Source organism: Panthera tigris, chromosome D1 (assembly GCF_018350195.1).
Source record: "Panthera tigris isolate Pti1 chromosome D1, P.tigris_Pti1_mat1.1, whole genome shotgun sequence".
Lineage (NCBI taxonomy): Eukaryota > Metazoa > Chordata > Mammalia > Carnivora > Felidae > Panthera > Panthera tigris.
In genome coordinates this window covers 108,335,618-108,357,279 of record NC_056669.1, presented here as the reverse complement: position 1 = coordinate 108,357,279, position 21,662 = coordinate 108,335,618, and the positions used below count along the sequence as shown (strand labels likewise).

At 43.8% G+C, this 21,662-nt stretch overlaps 1 protein-coding gene across 3 annotated transcripts in view; it reads right to left on the bottom strand.

Moving 5' to 3' along the window:
* PACS1 (phosphofurin acidic cluster sorting protein 1) overlaps window positions 1-21,662 on the bottom strand; it is a 151,985-nt gene that overhangs the window by 17,498 nt on the left and 112,825 nt on the right. For all 3 annotated transcript variants that reach the window (XM_042958569.1, XM_042958570.1, XM_042958571.1), the window contains exons 3-10: window positions 13,439-13,528; window positions 12,620-12,745; window positions 7,342-7,486; window positions 6,972-7,063; window positions 6,795-6,875; window positions 3,585-3,644; window positions 2,439-2,599; window positions 1,974-2,067 (exon numbers count right to left, since the gene is read on the bottom strand). In XM_042958569.1, coding sequence (XP_042814503.1) covers window positions 1,974-2,067; window positions 2,439-2,599; window positions 3,585-3,644; window positions 6,795-6,875; window positions 6,972-7,063; window positions 7,342-7,486; window positions 12,620-12,745; window positions 13,439-13,528 — 849 coding nt within the window. The remainder of the gene's footprint in view (window positions 1-1,973; window positions 2,068-2,438; window positions 2,600-3,584; window positions 3,645-6,794; window positions 6,876-6,971; window positions 7,064-7,341; window positions 7,487-12,619; window positions 12,746-13,438; window positions 13,529-21,662) is intronic.

Here is a 21,662-nt window from a genome sequence, read left to right as displayed (position 1 = left end):
GAACAGCAACAGCAGCCTCCGTTTACTGCTTTTACTGCGTATTTCCCATGTGGTAAGCCAATACATCTATCCAGCGAGCACATGCCAGAGGATTTACCCGCATTCTCTCATGGTATCTTCACACTGCCCCACAAGGCATGTGCCTTTTGCAGGTACTCTGTAGACGAGGAAACCAAGGCCTGGCAACTGCCCCAGATCACACAGTCAGTGGAATGATGGAGTCAAGATTCAAACTCAGAGGTCTGACTCCAGAACACATGCTCTCAACTTCAGTCCCCCCCTGCCCAGAGAAAAGTTCTGCTTAGATAAGGGCCCTTGGGCCATCATATTGTAAAGACTGATACTCAGTTGACTTTTGAGCTAACTGGGCTGCTATGCTAACTCTAAGGCACCTGAGGCTCAGAGGATCAGTGGTTCTTCTCTCTAAACTGTGTTAGCCAAACAACTGGGACTGAAGTAGAACTTACAGACAAGTTCTATCCACCAAGAAACACCTTCATTAGTATAAAATAATGTATTGATGTGATAACAACAATCCCTACCATTTATTGAGAATTCATTATATGTTAGGTGTTATGCTTAGTGTTTGGGGGGCATTATCTCAGTTAATAATTGCATTTTGTTACAGTATTCCTTGTTCCGCATTCCTAGGACACTATGAAACAGTTCTCCTTTGGCCAGGTGCCGGTTTTCTCTCTAGAAGGGTCATCCCTTGTATTTATATTTGAGATGGAATCTGGCTGTAGTGGCCAATGATCTGTCTATGTGGACACTGACCATTCAGGAGGGCCGTTTAGAAAGCCCATGAGGGAGAGCAGCTACAAGCCACATAAATAGTAAGGTGAGGCCTCCTCAGCTCCAGATCAGAGTGCAAGGTCTTCAAATGGCATGCCAGAGGCTTCTCTGTGGAGGGATTCTCCTTGTGGGCTGCAGTTTTCCACCCCACATTTCTTCAGTAATGCCACCTGCTGCCACTGTTCTAGGGCCAGACAGTGCCGGCCGGCTGTGCCTTCGCTGGGAAGAGGGATGAGGTGGGAGACAGCCCCACCTGGTGGCAGCAAGCAGTAAGGCAGCCCAAGAGCTGACCCATGAGCTGCCACAGGGTCTGCAGACCCCTGGGACGGATGGCAGCCCTTCCACAGACACAGTACTTTTCAGGGGATGGAGTACCTCACATGTCATTTCTTCACAATTAATACCTATTCACAAGGTGAGTTTTGTATGCCCTCTGTTGAAGTGGAGCGAACAGAACTTAAAGGACTCAGTTTCTTAGATCTAAAGAAAAGACACTGGGCTTGCAACAGCACACCGTAAACGACACTAAAATCATGCACAACATCTTCCCTTTAGCTGTAAATGAGAACAGCTTCGTAGGGCCTGAGGTAGATACAGCATCAACCCAGGCTCCAACCCCTGATCCACTGCTAGGGGAGCCTTCCCAAGTAGGAACAGAGCATGGTCCAGGGTGATGCTGGTCTCCCGTGGTGCTACAGCAGACAGAAACTTTTTCCTTTCGGTCATCAGGCAAAATGGAAATCTACCCGCTAAATTCCTAATTCTTTGAGGGCACTGCCCCCCCCTAGGAATAAAGCCTATGTAGGTGGGCTTCCTGCCTCTTTACGTTCTTTACCTAGGCTGGAAAGCAGAGCTGCTTAACATTGGCAGGATGCCACACTCCCAGCTACCATGTTACAGATGTCGAGGGAGAAATCTGAGGCGCTGTGTGTTCTGGGAAGGAAGGCTCCAAGTCGTGGTAGGAACTGACCAAAAAAGAACACCCAAACAGCCACAGCAATGCCCACAAAGAACCAAGCTCCCAGCCAGGACTCTGATGAGGACACCCAAGGTCGACACAAGATAAGACTGCTCTTCTAAGGTCACAAAACGAGCCAAGAGCAGAGTGCTCAGAGTGTTAAGCCCCAACACTCCCCTGGTCCCTCTCCCCAACCCCCATATCCGTCGGTCTTGCTCACAGGGCTGGTGGTGTCTTTGCCGAGGCTACCCTTGCTGTTGAGGCTGCCAATCTCCGTCTGTGAGCTGGACTGCGACATCCCCTCAAAGAAGGGCCTGCGGCAAAGAAGCACAGCCAGGGTCAGTGGCCACCGGGGCCCGGAGCAGCAGCCCGTGGAAGGTTGGGTAGCGATGCAGTGTTCAAGAAAGATCAACAACCCGGGCTCGAAGGATGCCCGCTGAGGAAGGACACAGCAGAGTGGACAAGGAGGGCCTGGACCAAAGGACTTCAGGAAAGTCCTATCAGGACTTTTGCCGGCTAGAGGCAAAAACAGTGATCCTTATCCAGACAGCTGGAGGTTCAACAGGGTGAGGAGCCAAACTCCCTGGTAATGGAGGGGAAGTGAGGGAGGGGGCCTAGGAGACCGTGCTGGCTTAGGAAGGAGACATGCAGGGAGACAATTCGATAGAAGAGGTCTGGGCCTCACTTGAGCTTGGGCTTTGGAGTGCTAAGGATGCTCTCCGTCTCTTCCATTTCAGGGCCACTGTCGCTGGGATTGTACATCTCCAGACTATCATACAGTTCATCCAAGTCCTCTTCCACCTCTCGTATCTGCTCTCGGGATACGTGTTCCAGCCCGAAGCCTACCTGTGGGGGACAAAAAGCTTTGAGTTTGGGGTTACCTCTATTAACAACTATGGTAGATGTATAACTCTTTCCTCCTGGACAGGTACCAACTGGCCTCCTTAACTAGTCGTCCTTAAGGGGCAATGCCATAGCTTCACATGCATCGGGGTAATCTTAGTGTCCTTTCTGTGATCTAATCCTGAGAGCAGGGATGTGGTGAGGCCACCTTTCCCTTTCAGTGCCTCCCTACCACTCCACACTATGGGCCTGGCATGAGAAGAAAAGTACAAGTGCTAATGTACTTCTGCCAAAGCATGGGCACAAGAAAACCCAGAGGACTGTGACTCTGTGCAGGCCGGTTCCATTTTCCAGGAGCCCACAGAAGGACAAAGACACCTCTTGACAATTTTCTTCTCCATCTCTTTCCAGTCCATTCAGAAGAGAAGCCTGTGAAAACTGGCACCAGGCCGGTCAGAGCCCAGGGAGGACACGGCATCTCTAGTTTTTATTTTAAGTTTATTTATTTATTTTGAGAGAGAGAGTGCAAACCTAAGTGGGGGAGGGGCAGATAGAGAATCCCGAGCAGGCTCCTACACTGACAGTGCAGAGCCCAACGTGGGGCTCAGTCCCACAAACTAGGGCTGACCACTGAGGACGCCCCTACCTCACAGGCTGTTGCTCACAATGTTCCCCGTCCAACAGGAGGGAAAATTCAACAACAACAACTAGATTTGTTACTGGCACCCCGTAGCAGAGGCGTGGTATTAAACAACAGTTGAGTATAACCATGCTACCCTTGCTTCCAGGTACCGTGAAACTTTGGGTGCTACATGGAAAGCTTTCCCTTCTCTTTTCAAGTAGCTTAAAGCCCTTCTTTAGCTATGTTCTCACTTGGGGGTCCTGCAATCCTGACTCCTAGTGGCAGGAAAGAGCACACCCCAGGAACGACGGTGAAACTCAGGAGATTCTTCTACTCACCATCAACCTCGGGAGTAAGGGGTCGTACCTCATCTGAAACTTTAAACCGCTTCAGGAGGGCCACAAACTTCTGTTTGATGTTAGGTTGCTGTAGGGACAAATTGCACAATAATTCTCAAACAATACCCATTTGTGGACTGATCAAGTGAAGTCAACAGAGTGATCCAGAGCCCACTTTGTAAAGAGCTGTGGGAGGACACGAAGACGGGAAGAGTTTCTCCCCTCTGGCACATAAAACCCACCAGGGAAGCAGGCATGAGCATTTAATGCTGGGGCAGTTCCCAGGGCTGTGGGCATAGATGGAAGGAGGGCTCATCTCTCCCTAGGGCCCTCCACCACCCACACATCTCCAGCTCATCCATTTCTCCAGTCCTTCAGATCCATGGTGCTGCTTGGTGATTTCCACCTGCACATACAGGCACCTCAAACCCAGCATTTCCAAGAATTCATCACCTTCTCCCTGTGTTCCTATCCAGGGTACCATTACCCCCCACTGATTGTAGGAGTCTGAACCTCGAGTCCCTCCCCTCCCCTTTCTCCTCACAGCCGAGTGTTCACTAACTCCTATGCTCTTTTTCATCTGTAATACCACTGCTTTCCTCCAGGCCTTTTTCTCCCCACAACTCTGTGGGATCACCGCAATGGCCTTTGACCGACACTCCCCCAACCCTCACGCTCCCGGCCAGTTTCCAGTCTTGTTCTCTCCAGAGTCCATAGTGATTATCACAAATGCAAATCTAATGTTACTCTCCCCAAATTAGAGGTCTTCATTGGTCCCCAGTGTCCAGGCAACGAGCTGCAGCATCGGGCCCATGTGTGTCTGAAGGCTGCTCTGCCGGTCTCTAGCCTCACATCACCAACCAACACCCCACACCAGCATTCAAGTGGAAACTGCTTATAGTTCTGTAAGGAATGGCATGCTGCTGTACCCCTCTGGGCCTTTACACACGGTGCCTTCTGCCCTGACTAAACATTCTCCCCCAATCCACTTGGCGAATCTCTGTTTATCCTTAGAAACCCATCTCTCTGCATCCGGTCTGTGAAGCTCTCTTGGCACTTCTGCTCAGAGTCGGTCACTTTCCCCTTAGTGCCATCACTGTCCCTTACACCAAACTCTATCTTCTAGCCCCTACTCTACTGTGTCGCAGCCACTTGTTTAGACGTCGTTTGTGTCTAGACACTGTGACCTCCTTGATGGTATGGACGAGCCCTTTCTTATCTCAACGTCTCAAACTCCAGGCACAGTGATGAGCTTGGGGTCTTAAGTACTTCCTGACTGAATGATAGACTTGCCATCTGGAGACGGAAGAGACTAACTTGCAAGTAAGGCTGAGCCAGGCCTTCAAGAAAAAGCAGGGGCTCCAAAGGTAGAAAGGGCATCCACAGCGGAGAAAAAACAAACAACCAAACAAACAAACAGCAAGTCAATTAGTGTGTCTAGAACAAAGTATTCTTGGTAGGGAGAGAAGAATGCATGTGTACAAAAGGAGACAGAAACTAAAGAACTGTTACTAAGTCTCTGGTAATCTGACTAGAAAGTGCCTGGAGCTAAAAAAAATAAAATAAAAACAAATAAAAACAAAGAACAACCTTTGAGGTAGAGGATATTAATAGGAGCACTGAACTCTGGTCATATAACAGGGTAAAGCTGGTTCATAGGAGACCACAGGGAGAGGGGATTTATAAAGCTCCAGGAGGCATCCTATGGGAAGAAAGTAGGACCTCTCTTTGGTTACAGAGCAGGAAAAAGAAAAACTTAACAGAAGGACCTACAACACAGAGTGATCCTCCAGTCTCTTCCCATTGTGAGTACAACGATACAAGATGTCTAAGGCTCTGGGGACATGCCTTATCCAGGTCATTTTGGAATGCCAATCAAGGATTAGACACCTGAGGACAGTGAAGCAGTTCTCACACTCTCTAGTCATTATTCAACGGGGGAAATCAAGACCATAGTCTTGGGAATTTACATTTAAGCCCAATGATACCTCAGGAGGCATGGAGATGACAGTGTTGTTTCATGGTGAATGCCAGGTTTAGATACAACACATCTGGAAGGTCTGGCCTACATTTAGTTCATTCCTGAAGGTGACAGGAATCTCTGTTCTTGGGGTCCCTAGGCTAGCTCTGTACTAGAGAATCAGGATGTGTCAGGAAAAATGAAACTGAGTTTCTAGCACTTTGACTCTCCCACACTTTAGCACAGGAACTCCAGAATCAGTCAAAGTTAACTTAGACCAAGAAACAGACTCTTAACTATAGCTATAGAACAAACTGCTGGTTACCAGTGGGAAGGTGGGTGGGGGATGGCTGAAATAGGGGAAGGGGATTAAGAGTACACTTATCATGATGAACTCTGAGTAATTTAGAGAATTGCTGAATCACCATGCTGTACACCTGAAACTAATATAACAGTATGTTAACTATACTGGAAATTAAATTAAATTAAAAAAAAAAAAACCCACCAAGGTTAACCTAGAAATCCAGGTATTAAGTGTCTCAGTCCAGGACTCTTAATTTCACCAAAATAGTGACTCTTGAGGAATCTTATGTAGGAGACACAATTCAAAGGCATTTGGCCTCTAAGGTTATGGATCCATTAAGGATCCAAATATATCCAATGTATATATATCCAGTGTGTGTGTGTGTGTGTGTGTGTGTGTGTGTGTGTGAGAGAGAGAGAGAGAGAGAGAGAATATCTGTATCTATATCTATATGTCTGTATCTCTCCAACTATATCCAATGGAATTAGACCTTACCAATTGCTTACAGTTCTAAGCACTAGCTTATTATTTCTGGGTTAAAATGATTAAAAATTTGATACCCCTAGAGAAGACTGGGTCTGTCTATGTGGTAGGCAGGACATACTTTGAAGTAACCTCCTTGAGAGGGAACATGGGGTGTCTGAGGTGTTCTGCTTCTCGATAAAGCATTTTCTGCTCTAAAGTCTAAAACAGGGTTTCTCAACCTATTTTCTATCCTGACATAACCTGAAAAATATAACACACTCCCATAAGTAACACTGCTTCTCTACAACAGTGACTTTTAATTAGGTAGTGGTGGGGGTGGGGTGGGGGTGGGGGAGGAGGAGGAGGAGATAGAGGGGTATACCAGAACCTTCAGGGAACGGCCATGTGCAGATTTTTAAAAAGACTCCAGGAGGTTTCAATATAGCACTCTCATCCTACCTCCAAATTGAAAATCTCAGGTAAACATTCCCCAGACGTTCGAGGCTCACCCTTGTGATGGCAGAGGTTGAGGTTAGTTTCCTCCGGGTCTTCTTTACTTTCCGTAGATCCTCATCTTCATAAAACAGGTCCTAAGTGGGTAAAGGCATGGGATGAAGTTAGGGAACCCCAGGAGGGTCTGGAATTATTTCTCAAGACACTACATGTGAGGGGCTGTGGAAAGTTACCTGCCCGTGCAACGGATCATCACTGCCTTCCTGTTCTGATGAGAAACTTTCCTCCTCTTCCTCAGAATAATTGTCAATATCAGGAGAACGATCTGGAAAGAGACACCTTAGTAAGACAAGCTTGAAGTGTGAAGATCTGGCCTAAGAGAATTTGGTTGGCTGGAATCAGGGCTCTCGTCGGGCGGAAAGAGGTCTGGGGGAGAGGCGAGGGCCCCAGCCATGGTAAGCCATGTTTTATTTTGAGGGATCTCTAAACTTCTCTTTCACAAGAACATTTTAGGCCCCATCAAGTTCAGCTTTCCCAGGATGGGGAACAGGTGATGGGCTTGTTCTTGACCCACAGGGCCTCCAGATACCACATACATCTTACCAGACAGCTTGGATTTGATTCCTTCATGGTCAATGGGCTGGCTGGACAGAGAGTAGATCTTTATTTCTGCCACAGGCACAGAGACATCCTTCACGTTACTGTGCAGGCCAAGCACCAGAGCGCCTTCATTAGGGTGCTGCATCACCTGAGACCACAGGGCAGTAATGCAAATGCCTTACTAGGGGAGGTGAGTTGTCCATTTTGATAAATCCAAATGGATGTGCAAGCCGATGGGAATGACATTCTGCTAATACATTTTCTTTCTCACCATCTTTCAAATCCAGGCCTACTTTTCTGCCATTGCCTTCAAACTCCTACTTGAAAATTATCTCCAGAAGTGCCAGTCACTGGTCAGGCCTTGTGCTTAAAAGAAAATCGAGGCTCGAGCCTGAAAATGATGGCTAATCTCTGGGACTACATTTTAGTTTTAGTCCTCGACAGAGAACTAGTTCTCCAGGCTGGGGACAGCCTGCAGATGGTGATCACCTGTGTCTGGCAATGGGAAAAACGATCTATAGTACCTAAGAAAACACAGGTGGGGAAATATGGCATCCATAATACTTCACTCCCCATAGTCCCTCATACTTATTCAAAACCTGAAGAGGAAAGATAGATGGGCTGCCACAATCTCATACATTCTATTTATTAAGGTCACAGAAACTTTCCTATTTAATGTACTAAAGCACAGACATAAGTTTTTGTTTTTTTTTTTTAAGTTTATTTATTTATTTTGAGAGAGAGAAAGAGTGAGTGAGCAGGGGAGGGGCAGAGAGAGAGGGAGAGAGAGAGAGAGAAAGAATCCCAAGCAGGCTTCATACCATCAGTACAGAGCCTGATGTGGGGCTCGAACTCATCAACTGTGAGATCATGACATGAGCTGAAACCAAGGGCTGGGTGTTTAACTGACGGAGTCACCCAGACGCCCCCAGACCTAAGTTTTAAAACTGACTGTGGGCCAGCTCCACAGGAGCTGGGAGCATGGCAGCCGCAGAGCTCTGCACAGGGGGAAGACCTCTCCATGCCAGCCATGCAGGGTGTTTCATGAGAATGGAAGAATGGGAGGCCACTAGATCCTGACGTCATGCATGTCGTCAACTATTTCCAAACAGCAGGATTTGAGGAGCAAACTAGTGCTTTCTGGGAACAGGAAATTGATGGAAAATCCCTGCTACTGATGACAAGAAATGATGTACTGATAGGACTTCAGTTTTTAAAAGGGGGGCCTGCTCTCAAAATCTACCAGTATCGGGGTGCCTGGGTGGCTCAGTTGGTTGAGCGTCCAACTTCGGCTCAGGTCATGATCTTGCCGGTCCGTGAGTTCGAGCCCTGCGTCAGGCTCTGTGCCGACAGCTCAGAGCCTGGAGCCTGTTTCAGATTCTGTGTCTTCTCTCTCTGACCCTCCCCCATTAATGCTCTGTCTCTCTCTCTCTCTCAAAAATAAATAAACGTTAAAAAAAAATTAAAAAACAAATAAACCAGAAAATCTACCAGTATCATGTAAAACCTCTGCTGACAAAGCATTTAAAGAACAACTCTTCATAGTACAAACTGGGGTCTTAGACCTCAAAAAACATACTGACATAATTTAGTTTCATGTGATAAAACTTAAAAAAAATATATTTGTTTATTTTTTAGATAGAGCGTGAGTGGGGTAGAGGGACAGAGAGAGAGAGAGCAAGAATCTCAAACAGGCTCCATGCTCAGTGAGGAGACTGATGCGGGCCTTGATCCCACGACCCCGGGATCTGACCTGAGCTGAAATCAAGAGTTGGACGCTCAACTGACTGAGCCACCCAGGCACCCCTCATGTGATGAAACTTTGTAAACAGAATACATACATGTGTAGATGTGAAGAATTTCAGTCAAATGAAATGTCTTGGGCAAACTAGGCAATCCATCAGCTGACCTGAATTCAACCAGGAGGAACAAGGATAACTTGTGGACAGGATGCTTTTCCTTGTAGAGCTTGTCAAAGCGAGTCATCTTTGACATGACTGGACCTCCCTCCCCACTAAAGGGATTTTCTTCACAGACTGCTTTTCCAAAATCTTTGAAAAAGGATTGAATTGAATGATCTTTTGGTTTCAGATGTAGGGAGATTAAAAACAAGAAAACTTGGAAAAGGGGAAAAAGAGAGACTGCTGTCTCCCTTGAATTCCTCTTCTCCTTAGAGCTTGTATTATTTGGATGGAATTGTTGACACTACTTTTTATAGAGGCTCCTCCACTTGACCTAGGTTTTTTTTTTTTTAAAGTTCTTTTTAACATTTATTTATTTTTGAGAGACAGAGAGAGACAGAGCAGGAGTGGGGGAGGGTCGGAGAGAGAGAGGGAGACACAGAATCTGAAACAGGCTCCAGGCTCTGAGCTGTCAGCACAGAGCCCGATGCGGGGCTCGAACTCACGAACCGCGAGATCATGACCTGAGCTGAAGTCGGACGCTCAACCGACGGAGCCACCCAGGCGCCCCAAGGTTTTGCTGGGCTATACTGTGATGTTTGAAATGAACATGCTTCATGGCCCCTACAGGTGGAACCTCTGAAAAGAGAAAATCTGTTGTGTCTTGGAGATATCCATCCATATTCAGCTTTTTTCACCGGGGATAATGGTATTTTCTGTATAGATTTACTTTCAAATTGGCTCTTTGTTTCCACGGAAGAAAACACTTTTTCACTTTATGGTTGGTATCTACACTAATTTTTTTGTGAAGGAATTTGCCAAAAGTTATAGATCCAAAAACCTTGTTACTAGTATAAATATTTATGAATATATATTCTTCATGATGGTGTATTATTTTTTTGATTGCTCCGATGCTTTGATTTTTGATTTGAGAACCTGTTTTTAAGAACTTGAAAAAGCAGTCTTGCTACATCTCTGTTCAGAGACATTTGTTTGAATCTCCATGTGTCAATGCCTTACTGAATTGGTGCTTTGTCGTTGCAATAAAGCATTGCTTCGGTTTAAAATAAATAATAAAAAAATAAAACTTATTTGTGGCCCCCTTTTTTCCCCCTTTGTCAGGGTTAAGAGGATTTATCTGGCACATAAGGGAACTACACAAATGAGCAAACATATTGAAGATAATGGGAGCCTGCTTTCATCCTGCTGGAGGAGGGAATCAGAACAATGGACAGGGGAAAGGCAAGCATAAGACCAATGGTGTTGGGTTGGAATTGATTGGAATGTGTGAGCTCATGATCAGACAGACAGACAGACAGGGAAACAGGTATGACATGCGTGTGGTGTGTATGTATGTGTGTATGAGAGCATAAGCACATATGCAGATACATTTCCTAGCTCTGTCTATTCAGGGGGAGTAGAAGCAATGACACTCCAGCTGGCAAAATAACTCTTAATAGTCATGGGACCCATTTAGAAACCAATGGTTTCTAAATACTATTCTCCGCCAAAAGGAACCAGGACTCTTTGGAGAATCAGTTCACTCCAAGGCTGGGTCAGGGAAAGTACAAGATGCTATTTTGTACCAGAAAGTAAAGAAGTGTATAAAGAATGATGGCACATATCAAAAAAGATATAGGGACTAGCTTGGAGGGGTTCCCGCTGGCCAAATCTGAGATAATTTAAGCATGAAAAAAAAAAAAGATAGAAACAGATTGAACCCCACTGAAGCAAACAGGAATCCACAGGTCCATAACTAACACATATAAGTGAAATGATCAATAAATGGGGAAGAAGAGAAAGCTCTGCCTTACAATAGAAAGTGAATTAATATATGCAGCAGGAATGATGGGATTAGAAATTCACTGGCAAGCACCAAAGTAATAATTGATCCAGGCAAGAATCACTAATAGATGCTAAAACTAGTTGAAGATATGATGAGAAAAAAGGTTTGTTACACTGTCTCAAAACATCTCCCTATAAAATATTGTTTTAAATTGGGAAATACAAAAAAAAGTGTTAATTTAGGTTGGAAATCCTGGCAGACATCATCTTAACCAAGCAATAAAAGCTAACCTCTCCAGAAATGGAACCAATCGACATGGAGCATTGCCTGTGTAGCACTTAGAAGAACACGGCATTACTTCTGTGGTAGTTCTGCCAAAAATGCATAAGCTGAATCTAATCTTCAGAAAACATCAGACAAACCCAAACTGAGGAACATCCAACGAGGTAACTAGCCTGTACTCTTTTTTTTTTCCTTCCTTCCTTCCTTCCCTTCCTTAAGTTTATTTATTGAGAGGGAGAGAGGATCTGAAGCGGGCTCTGTGCTGATGGCAGAGAGCCTGACGTGAGGCTCAAAGTCACGAGCCGTGAGATCATGACCTGAGCTGAAGTCGGACACCCAACTGACTGAGCCACACAGGTGCCTCTAGCCTGTACTCTTAAAAAAAGTCAAAGGAATAAAAGACAAGGAAAATCTGAGGGACTGTTGAAAATTGAAGGAGACTAAAAAGGCAAGACAATTAAATGAACACTATCCCAGATTAAATCCTGGGCCTGTAATGGATATTATCGAGACACTTGGCACAATCTGAGCGGGGGCCGTGGGCTGGATGATGATCCTATATCCGTGTTGATGTCCTGAACTTTATGGTGGGCATGATGCTGACTACACAGGAGAGTATTCTTATTTTTAAGAAATTAACATAGTATGGCATTAACGTGTAGTAGGGCATCACGTCTGCAACTTACTCTCAGTGGTTCAAAAAAGAAAATAATATGCATAAATGTTTATATATAGAGAGAAAAATAAGGCAAATGTGGTAATATGTTAGCACTGAAGAATCTGAGTGCAGGGTATATGGGCATTCTTTACACTACTCTTACAATTTTTCTGTAAGTTTGAATTTTCTTTGAAACTTAAAGAAAAACATTTTGTGAGGGAGAAATTACTTGGGATAAAAAGAACAATTACTGGGGCGCCTGGGTGGCTCAGTCGGTTAAGCATCCGACTTCAGCTCAGGTCACGATCTCACGGTCCGTGGGTTTGAGCCCCCGCATCGGGCTCTGTGCTGACAGCTCAGAGCCTGGAGCCTGCTTCAGATTCTGTGTCTCCTTCTCTCTCTGCCCCTCCCCCATTCATGCTCTGTCTCTCTCTGTCTCAAAAATAAATAAAAACGTTAAAAAAAAAATTAAAAAAAAAAAAAGAACAATTACTTGGGATATCCTGAATTTCCAAAAACAGAATTAAGTTGTAAAATAAAATGAAACACCCAGCCATTAGGCTGGCAAAATCATTTGCTAGCAGGCTCAACTGGCTGGGCCTGGCGTGCCTCACAAACTCTCGGACTTAAAGACTGGAGACTGTGCCCCCTCACCTCTGCCATGTTGATAAGTCCCACAGCCAGGGTCTTATAGCCCAAGATGGTCCGGTTCTTGTAACGCTTTCTCCTTTGCAACATGATCTGTAGCTTGTTGGCATCTCGCTTCAGGAAATGAGGGTACTGCCAAGTACAAAAGAGTCAAGCATCATTAATGAGCTCCTGGGCCCTTGGGTTCTGGTCCTGTTGGAGGATATGCAATCCTTCCGTGCTTCACTATCTCCTGTCTGTACAAGGGGGCTGCGTGGGGGGAACCAGGGGTGAAGGAGACACCATTAAGTTGCCGCTGAGGCTTCGATTCTCCTTGGTGCCTGATTTCCATTCTGTAGCTCTGTGGTACACACGTGTTCAGAACTTTGCCTCTTTCTTTGCCAAGTGATCAAATGTTTTCTCCATATGCTTCAATTTGGGATCCTGGGATTGTGATGAGAGAGAGAGACATACTAAAGAGGCATAAGGAGAAGGGAAGGAATTGAGATTACAACATGGGGGCAGAATGAGACTGAAGGGGACACACTCAGCTGGAGTGTGCGCCGCAGATTACTAAGGAGAGGTAACGGGGCTGAGCGAGATTGGGTGGGGGACCAACAGCCTTATCCAAGGAAAGGGAAAAAAAAAGAACTCGGGTCTCAGCATCCTCACTGTGGCTGGCTGAGTGACTGCTTCAGCCCTCCAGGCTAGCCACAGAAGCTCAATTCGTTGGGTAACTTTCATTCATTGGGCTGTGGCTGCTCTGGGATAGAAAAATCTCCAGACTGCAGGACTACCTGGGGACTAGACTAGACATTAGTGACCTAAGATTCAGTAGCTTCTCACCTGAAGGGAGAAGGTTAATTGGAGTTCTGTTTCCACAAGTCCACTAGCTGGAAGGATGATCTCGTTGGAGCGAAGAATCCTTTTTGAACCCTGAAACCAAAAAAAAAAAAAAAAAAAAAAAAAAAAAAAAAAAAAAAGGTCAAATCCGTGTCATCAAAAATCAGACCAAAAGAAATACTAAGTTTGCAAACAACTTTTAAACTCTACAAACATTCTTACCAAATATTTTATCGGTTTTTATTATACTCATTAAAATCAAGCCATACCGTAAGTATGATTTTACATGTATTATGTTGTATGTTCATAAAAGATTTTCACATAAAAGTGGTTTATTTTTGGACGTGACTTTTCCAACATTCCCCAGAAGAGTCAGGCAGGTAGCAGCACCATGCTCACCTCTGCCTCCCTTCTTCCTCGCAAATTGACACTTCACTTGCACTGTCTTGCCTTTTCACATGCTTTTTCTTTCTCTTCTTGGATGCTCATTTGTGCTTCTGCACACAGCTAAGGCACTCCCCTTTCAGGTCCCCGCTTAATGTTTTCCCAGGAACCTCTCCTTTCAGCTCCACCTCTTCCAGCCTAAGAATGGGTTAGATACCCCAGCATTTTTAGCTCTAAAGTTGGGCCAAACTATTCCTAAAGTGTAAAAAGAGATCAGCAGGAGGGCCTGAGGAATGCCAATAAATTTGTATAAATTACTTTTTCAAAAAAAATTGAGATTTAAAAACCGTGAAATGTCTACATCTTGAACACACAGGATCAATGAGTTGATAAATGCATATACCTATGTAACCCGCATCTGCCTCAAGATATGCAACATTTCCGGGGTGCCTGGGCGGCTCAGTCGGTTGAGTGTCTGACTCCTGATTTTGGCTCAGGTCATGATCCCAGGGTTGTGAGACTGAGCCCCATGTTGGGCTCTATGCTGAGCATGGATCCTGCTTGAGATTCTCTCTCGCTCCCTCTCCCTCTCTCTCTCTCCCCCCCTCCCTGGCTCATACTCTAAAATAAAATGAAAAATTAAAAAGAAAAAAGATGTACATTTCTATCGCTCCAGAAAAACTCTGTGATCCTGCCCAGACAATCCTACACTGCTCTCTCAGAGGCAAGCACTGTTCTGACTTCTTTCACCATAGGTTAGTTTTACCGATTCTAACATTCCGTATAAATGGGGTCATACGGTATGCGCTATTCTGGTCGGGCTTCTTCAAACATCATCTTTGAGGTTCATACAGGGTGTTGCATATATTAGCAGTTCATTCCTTTTTATTGCCGAGTAGAATTCTATTCTACTGTTGCTGAACATTCACATTTGTGCTGTTTCTAGTTTTTGGCTACTATGGCCAAAGCTGCCATTCTTGTTAGAAGTCTTTATAGACATATGTGTTACTTTTTCTAGGGCAAACACCTAAGAAAGGAACTGCTGGGTCTTAGGGTAGATGTATGCTTAACTTTATGAGAAACTGCCAGACCAGTTTCAAAGTGTTGGTACCATTCCCACCCCGGCAGCAGTGTCTAAAAGCCCCAGTTGCTCCTTATCTTCACTAGCAGTTGGTGTGATCAGGTCTTGATTCATGGATTCTAATGGGTACGCACAGTGGAATATCACTGTGGTTACAATTTGCATTTCCCTGATGACTAATACTATTAAGCACATTTTCATTAGTTTATTGATCATTTGTAAATCTCCATGTAAATCTCTACGAGGTGCCTGGTCAAACATTTTCATCCAGGTTTTTTTAACTTGTTTTTGAGTTGTAAGAGTTTTTTTATTTATACAAGTCACTTGTCAGACATATGTATTGTAAATTATTTTCTTGTCTATTCAGTTTATTAATGGTATCTTTGGATGAAGTATTTAATTTTGACCAAGTCTACTTTATTATTTTTTAATGGTTAATGCATTCTGGCTCCTATCTAAAAGATCTCTGCCTACTCCAAGACTGTGAAGTTACTCTGCCATGTTGGAGCAGATATTCTGCTGCTTCCTTGTAGAAATTTTATAATTTTGGGGCACTGGGTGGCTCAGTTGGTTAAGCCTCTGACTTCGGCTCAGGTCATGATCTCGCGGTCCGTGGGTTCGAGCCCTGTGTTGGGCTCTATGCTGACAGCTCAGAGCCCGTAACCTGCTTCAGATTCTGCATCTCCCTCTCTCTCTAACCCTCCTACACTCACACTCTGTCACTCTCTCTCAAAAATTAACATTAAAAATTTTTTTAAAAAGAATTTTTATAATTTTAGTTTTTATATTTAGGTTTCTTATCCATTTCTAATTATTTTTAATTAGACTGAGTCACCTAGGCGTCCCTCCATTTCTAATTTTTAAAAAATATTTTTATTTATTTTTGAGAGAGAGAGAGAGAGAGAGAGAGAGCGCACGCATATGAGCTGTGCTGACAGCAGAGAGCCCAATGTGGAGCTAGAACTCGTGAGCTGTGAGATCATGAGCTGAGCTCAGGTGGGACACTTGACCAACTGAGCCACCCCAAGCACTCCTAACTTTTGCTTTTACAAAATGCAAATTTTGCTTAATGCAGGAAGGAAAATCTAAATACAGTATTTCAGAATGTTTTTGTAACTAGAATAGAATTGTAATTAGAATAGTTTTGTAACTAGAATAGAATACCAATTAAAATAACAAAGGAAATTCTGCCTTGTCTGTTAGAAAACACTTTTTGTAGTAACCGCTATTACAAACAAGAATCTTGACAAAGTTTTCACCTGAGTTCAATGATTTTTAAAATCTCTGTAAAATGAATCTCAGAAACGCTGAGAGAATTCAGAATGTGGCTTATATATATAGTGGTGGTTTCAACAAAAGGTAGGAAACATTTGGCAATATTTAGAGATATTTTTGGTTGTTATAACTGGGGTGGTATCTGTGTGTATGTGAGGTATTTCTAGAGCGTAGAGGTCAAGGTTGTTGCTGACCATCCTATGATGTACAGAGCAGACCCCACAACACAATGATCTGGCCCAAATGTCTAGAGTGCTGCTGCTGAGAAACACTGTTCTAGCTGAAACCTCACCTCCACTGAGGACATGCTTCTTGGGTAGTTCTCTCAAACGGTGGTTGCTTTTCTCCTGTAATGCGCACACTTGGCTTGGAGATGAGGAAGATGTCCTTATTTTCATCACCAGCTCTAGAACATTCTCCCTTCCACCTCGCCAAAAACCCTATTCTGAATTGATACCCTCAGTTCATATGACCCTCTATTCCCTGCTGTGGCTGGGATCTTTAACTGTAGTCATTTCTGCTTATTTCTTGATTTCAGCTCCTCACTCACTGTTCCTTTCCCCGGTACTATCTCAGCCATAACTCTCTATGGTTTCAATATATGCTCTTTCCAACATCTTGGCTGCCTCAATCTCATAATCCCTCTCTTTCAATGATCTTGTCCTCACACTTGTCTTAGCTACTCACCCACATGATCACATGCTGAATCTTATCATTACCAATAATTACAAGCAATATCTAATCTCAGTTTCATGTACCCCACTCTCTGATTACACCTATCTTTTCAGCTCATTCTCTCTGGTTTGTCAACAATAATTCTTCTGCCAGGGCCTATGATCCAAAGATCCTTCCATTGTTTCAATTTTCCTCATGGCCCTGCTCTCCCTCTTTCCTCCTTACCCAGCTTAAATGCCACAGTCAATCTTTATAAATAAACATGTTCTTGCACACACCCTGCTGCTAGTCTGCCATAGTCATTTGGTAAATTACAACTCTGTTGAAGTCCAACTGCACTAGCTGAACATGCCCAGAAGGAATCATATAATCAGGCGGCCTGGTCTGTCTTTATTTAATACATGTCCCCGAATCTGTAGTGGGCTGACAAGACAGTCTGGCAATTACTCTGTATTTTCCCAAGTCTTTCCCCTTTTCTGCTCTGCTTGATGATGCATTTTTCCTCAAACCCCTAACACCTCCTAACCTCTCCTCACTTTAGTTGATAACCTTTATTCCTACTTAGCTGAGAAGACAGAAGCACTAGGAAAAGGGCTCCCACAACTCCCAGCACACTTACCTACTTAGCACATTTGTGCTCATGTCCCCTCCGACCCTCCTGTTATACAGATGGAGGCCCTACTCCCATCTGAAGTCAACCACTGCACTTGGGCACCAGAACTCATCCCTCCTCACCTGCTCAGATACTCTTCTACCCAGTCTTTCAGGTCCTACAAAATCAACCTTCCTCTTTATTCTGGATCATTTCTATTAGCAAACATGTTGTTATCTCTCTGATCTTAAAACAAAACAACAACCCCAAAAAACCCTCTCTTGTCACCATGTGCCCTGCTGGCTACCAACCCCTATCTCGCCTTCCCTTAGCAAACTCAAGAGCTGTCTATTTTTGCTCTCCTGAAGTCCTCTGCTTTCATTTTTCTTGTAAATGCATTCCAGTCAACCTTCCTATCTCCACCATCCCACCAAAAATGCTACTGACAAGGTCTCAAATAACCTTCACTTTAAAGAACCTGATGACCCATTCTCATCTCCTTGGGCTTATCTGCGCCTTTTGATAGTCACTCTTGACTTCCAGCAACACTTCCTTCATCTGGCTTCCAGGATCCCATACTCTCTTTGATTTCCTCTTATCCTCTGGCTGTTCTCTCTAGGCTTCCATTTCCGGTCCTTCCTCCCCTCTCTGACTTCCTAATGCTGGAGTGCCTGGGGCCTTAATCCTTAGACTTGTTCTCTTCTCTGCAGTCACTCACTCCACTCCTAATTATCTCATCCAATTTTAAGGTCTTAATTAAATATACTCTCCAAATTATCTCTCTATCCCAGACCTCTCTCCTGGACTCTAAACCCATATATTCAATTATCTATTCAACATCTCCTCCTGCATGTTTAGTATATGTGCTGCCGAAGCGAGCACATCCTCCTGCATGTTTAATAGGCATCTCAGACATAACACGATAAGCTGAGTTTTGGATCTTTCCCTCAAACCTGCTTCAGCCAGTCTTCTCCATCTCACTTAATGGCATTTCCACCCGCTAGTTGTTTAGGGAAAACCTCTGGCAGGGTGCCTGCCTGGCTCATTCTGTAGAGCACGTCGTTCTTGATCTTGGGGTTGTGACTTCAAGCACCATGTTGGGTGCAGAGATTGCTTAAATAAACTTTAAAAAGAAAAGAAAACAATCCGGTGCTACCCTCATCTCTTGCCTCAACCACTGTTATGGCTTATTAACGAACTGGTCTTCCTCATTCCTCTTCCCTACCTACAGTCTCTTCTCTATACAACAGCCACAGTGATCCCATCACTTCTTTGTTCAAAACCCTCCAATTCACACAGATCGAAAGCCAGAGACTTTGTAATTATCTGCACATATCCTGTTCCTCCCTTCTTTTTTTAAAAAAATGTTTATTTTTGAGAGAGAGAGAGACAGAGAGAGAGAGAGAGAGCGCACAAGTGGTGGAGGGGAAGAGAAAGAGAGGATCCGACGTGGGCTCCATGCTGATTGCAGAGAGCCCGATGCAGGGCTCGAACTCACGAACCTTGAGATCATGACCTGAGCTGAAGTTGGACGCTTAACTGACTGAGCCACCCAAGCACCCCCACTACACCTTCCGTCTTTGACCTCACCTCCTTCTGCTTTCGTTCCTCTCCAGCCTCACTGGCCACCACTTCCTTCCTCTTGGTTCTGCCAGAAACATTCCTGCCTTAGGGCTTTGCTTTGCCTTTTCCTTCTGCCTAGAATGCTCTTTCTCCAGATATTGCATGGCTCCCTCCTTTCACCTTCAAAGTCTTTGCATAAATGTCATGTCTCAATGAGGCCTACCCTGACCACCCTAACTTCTCTCACCTCTGGCATGCTAGATCCCTTTATCTTATTTATTTCCCCACAGGACATATCTCCTTCCAATAGCAACAGCCCTTATTATTTGAACTCTCACTATCCAAATATGTGCTATAAATACTTGTAAAACTTTCTTTCCCAATTGCATTATCTGAATTGCAAACCTGTTAAAACCAATCTGTGTGTGCAGGTAACAGGACATAGAGTACAGGGCAGTCCCGGGATCACAGTGAGCACTGGTGCTTTCAAAGCATGGTGTACTACTATTCTCATCTTTCTTGTCCTTCTCCAAAGATTTGCTCTTCATGGGCCACAGTACTTGCTTCTTCCAGGGCCTAGGGCACTACCTACTTGGGTCCAATTTCAGAATTATCTTTAGTACCTTTACATATCATCTTTAAGCTATATAACAGTAGATCTTCATTTGCAGTATAGAAGCAAGACACTTTATATCTGATACTACAATATCATTACTTATAGTGCATAAAATACCCATTATTGAGCATTATTACTGCATTAATAATTAGGTTCCTGCTGTTTTTTTATTTTTTATTTGAGAGAGAGTGTGTGTGAGTGGGGGAGAGGGGCAGAGGGAGAGAGAGAAAGAATCTTAAGCAGGCTCCACGCTCAGTGCAGAACCTGATGTGGGGCTCGATACCACAACCCTGGGATCATGACGGGAGCTGAAATCAAGTTGGACACTCAACTAACTGAGCCACCCAGGAACCTGGGTTCCTAGTGTTTTAAATGTTTCCTTTTTAAATGCAAAATTATTCATGAATGGTCACCTAAAATTTTAAGAGTCCTGTAGTAATATTTTGAGAAAATAGGTAGAGGGGCACCTGGGTGGCTCAGTTGGTTAAGTGTCCGACTTCGGCTCAGGTCATGATGTCGTGGTTTATGGGTTTGAGCCCTGCATCGATTGGGCTCTCTGGTGACAGCTCAGAGCCTGAAGCCTGCTTCAGATTCTGTGTCTCCCCCCATCTCTGCTCTTCCCCTGCTCATGCTCTGTGTCTCTCTCTCAATAATAAATCAACATTAAAAAAAATTTATAAAGAGTTGGGACCCTTGGTTTCGGCTTAGGTCACGAACTCACGAACCATGAGATCAAGCCCCACACACAAAAATTATACATCCAAGTAGCTTTTGTTTATGTAGGTACAACTATCAGTATTTACCATATGAGGAATTTAAACTGAGACATTTAAAAATATGTATAGGGGTCCTTGGGTGGTTCAGCTGGTTGTGTCCGACTCTTGGTTTCAGCTCGGGTATGGTCTCTTGGTTCATGAGTTCAAGCCCTGCATCAGGCTCACACTAACAGCGCAGGGGCATGCTTGGATTCTCTCTCTCTCTCTCCCTCTGCCCCTCCTGCTCGTGCTCTCTTTCTCTCAAATAAATAATATATTTTAAAAATATAATAAAAATATGTATTAATTCACTTAAAAATAATAAACCTTTCACATGTTTACATAAGAACATTTTTTAATGAAAAATGTCTTTTCCAAAACAAAAACAATTTAGTAAGAAGATGGCATGTTTTTTTTTAAACAATTTTATTGGGATAGAATTCAAATACTATACAATTCACCCATTTAAAGTGTACATTTCAATAGCTTTTAGTATATTCAGAGTTGTGCAAACATTACCGCAATAAGTTCTACAGCATTTTCATCACCCCCAAAAGAAACCCGATACTCTTTAGCTGTCACCCTACTAATCTTCTCACCCTCTACCCCCAACCCCAGGCAACCACTAATTTACTTTCTGACTCTATCAATGTACCTATCATGGACATTTCATATAAATGGAATCATACGACATGTGGTCTTTTGTGACTGGCTTCTTTCATTTATTAGCACAATGTTTCCAAGCTTCATCCATGTTGTAGCATGGATATACCACCTTTCACTTATCCGTTCGTCAGTCAATGGACTTGGTTTGTTTCCAGTTTTTAGCTCTTATGAATAAATGCTGCCAATGAACATTTATGTGCAGTTTTATGTAGACATGTTTTCATTTCCCTTGGGTAATATCTAGGAATAGAATTGCTGGGCCACCTCATGACTCTATGTCACACCTTTTCAGGAACTGCCAGACTATTTTTAAGGTGGCTGCATGATTTTACATTTCCAACAGCAGTATGAAGGAGACAGCATTCTTTTACATTTCTGCAAATCTCTTTAATGTCTGGCTAATAGTTGGATTCTCCTACCTGCTTCTGCATTCAATTTGTTGCAAAATATTGTTTTGGTTGGGTATATGAAAAAAATCCACACTCAAAGAGATACAAAGTTAAAAAAAAAAAAGGAGGAGACTTTTATAGCACTGTTACATATTAAAATCCAATTAACAGAAAAAGGACATCAGTGGCAAAACTGAGAAATCTGAATAAAGTCTTTAATTTAGTTAATAG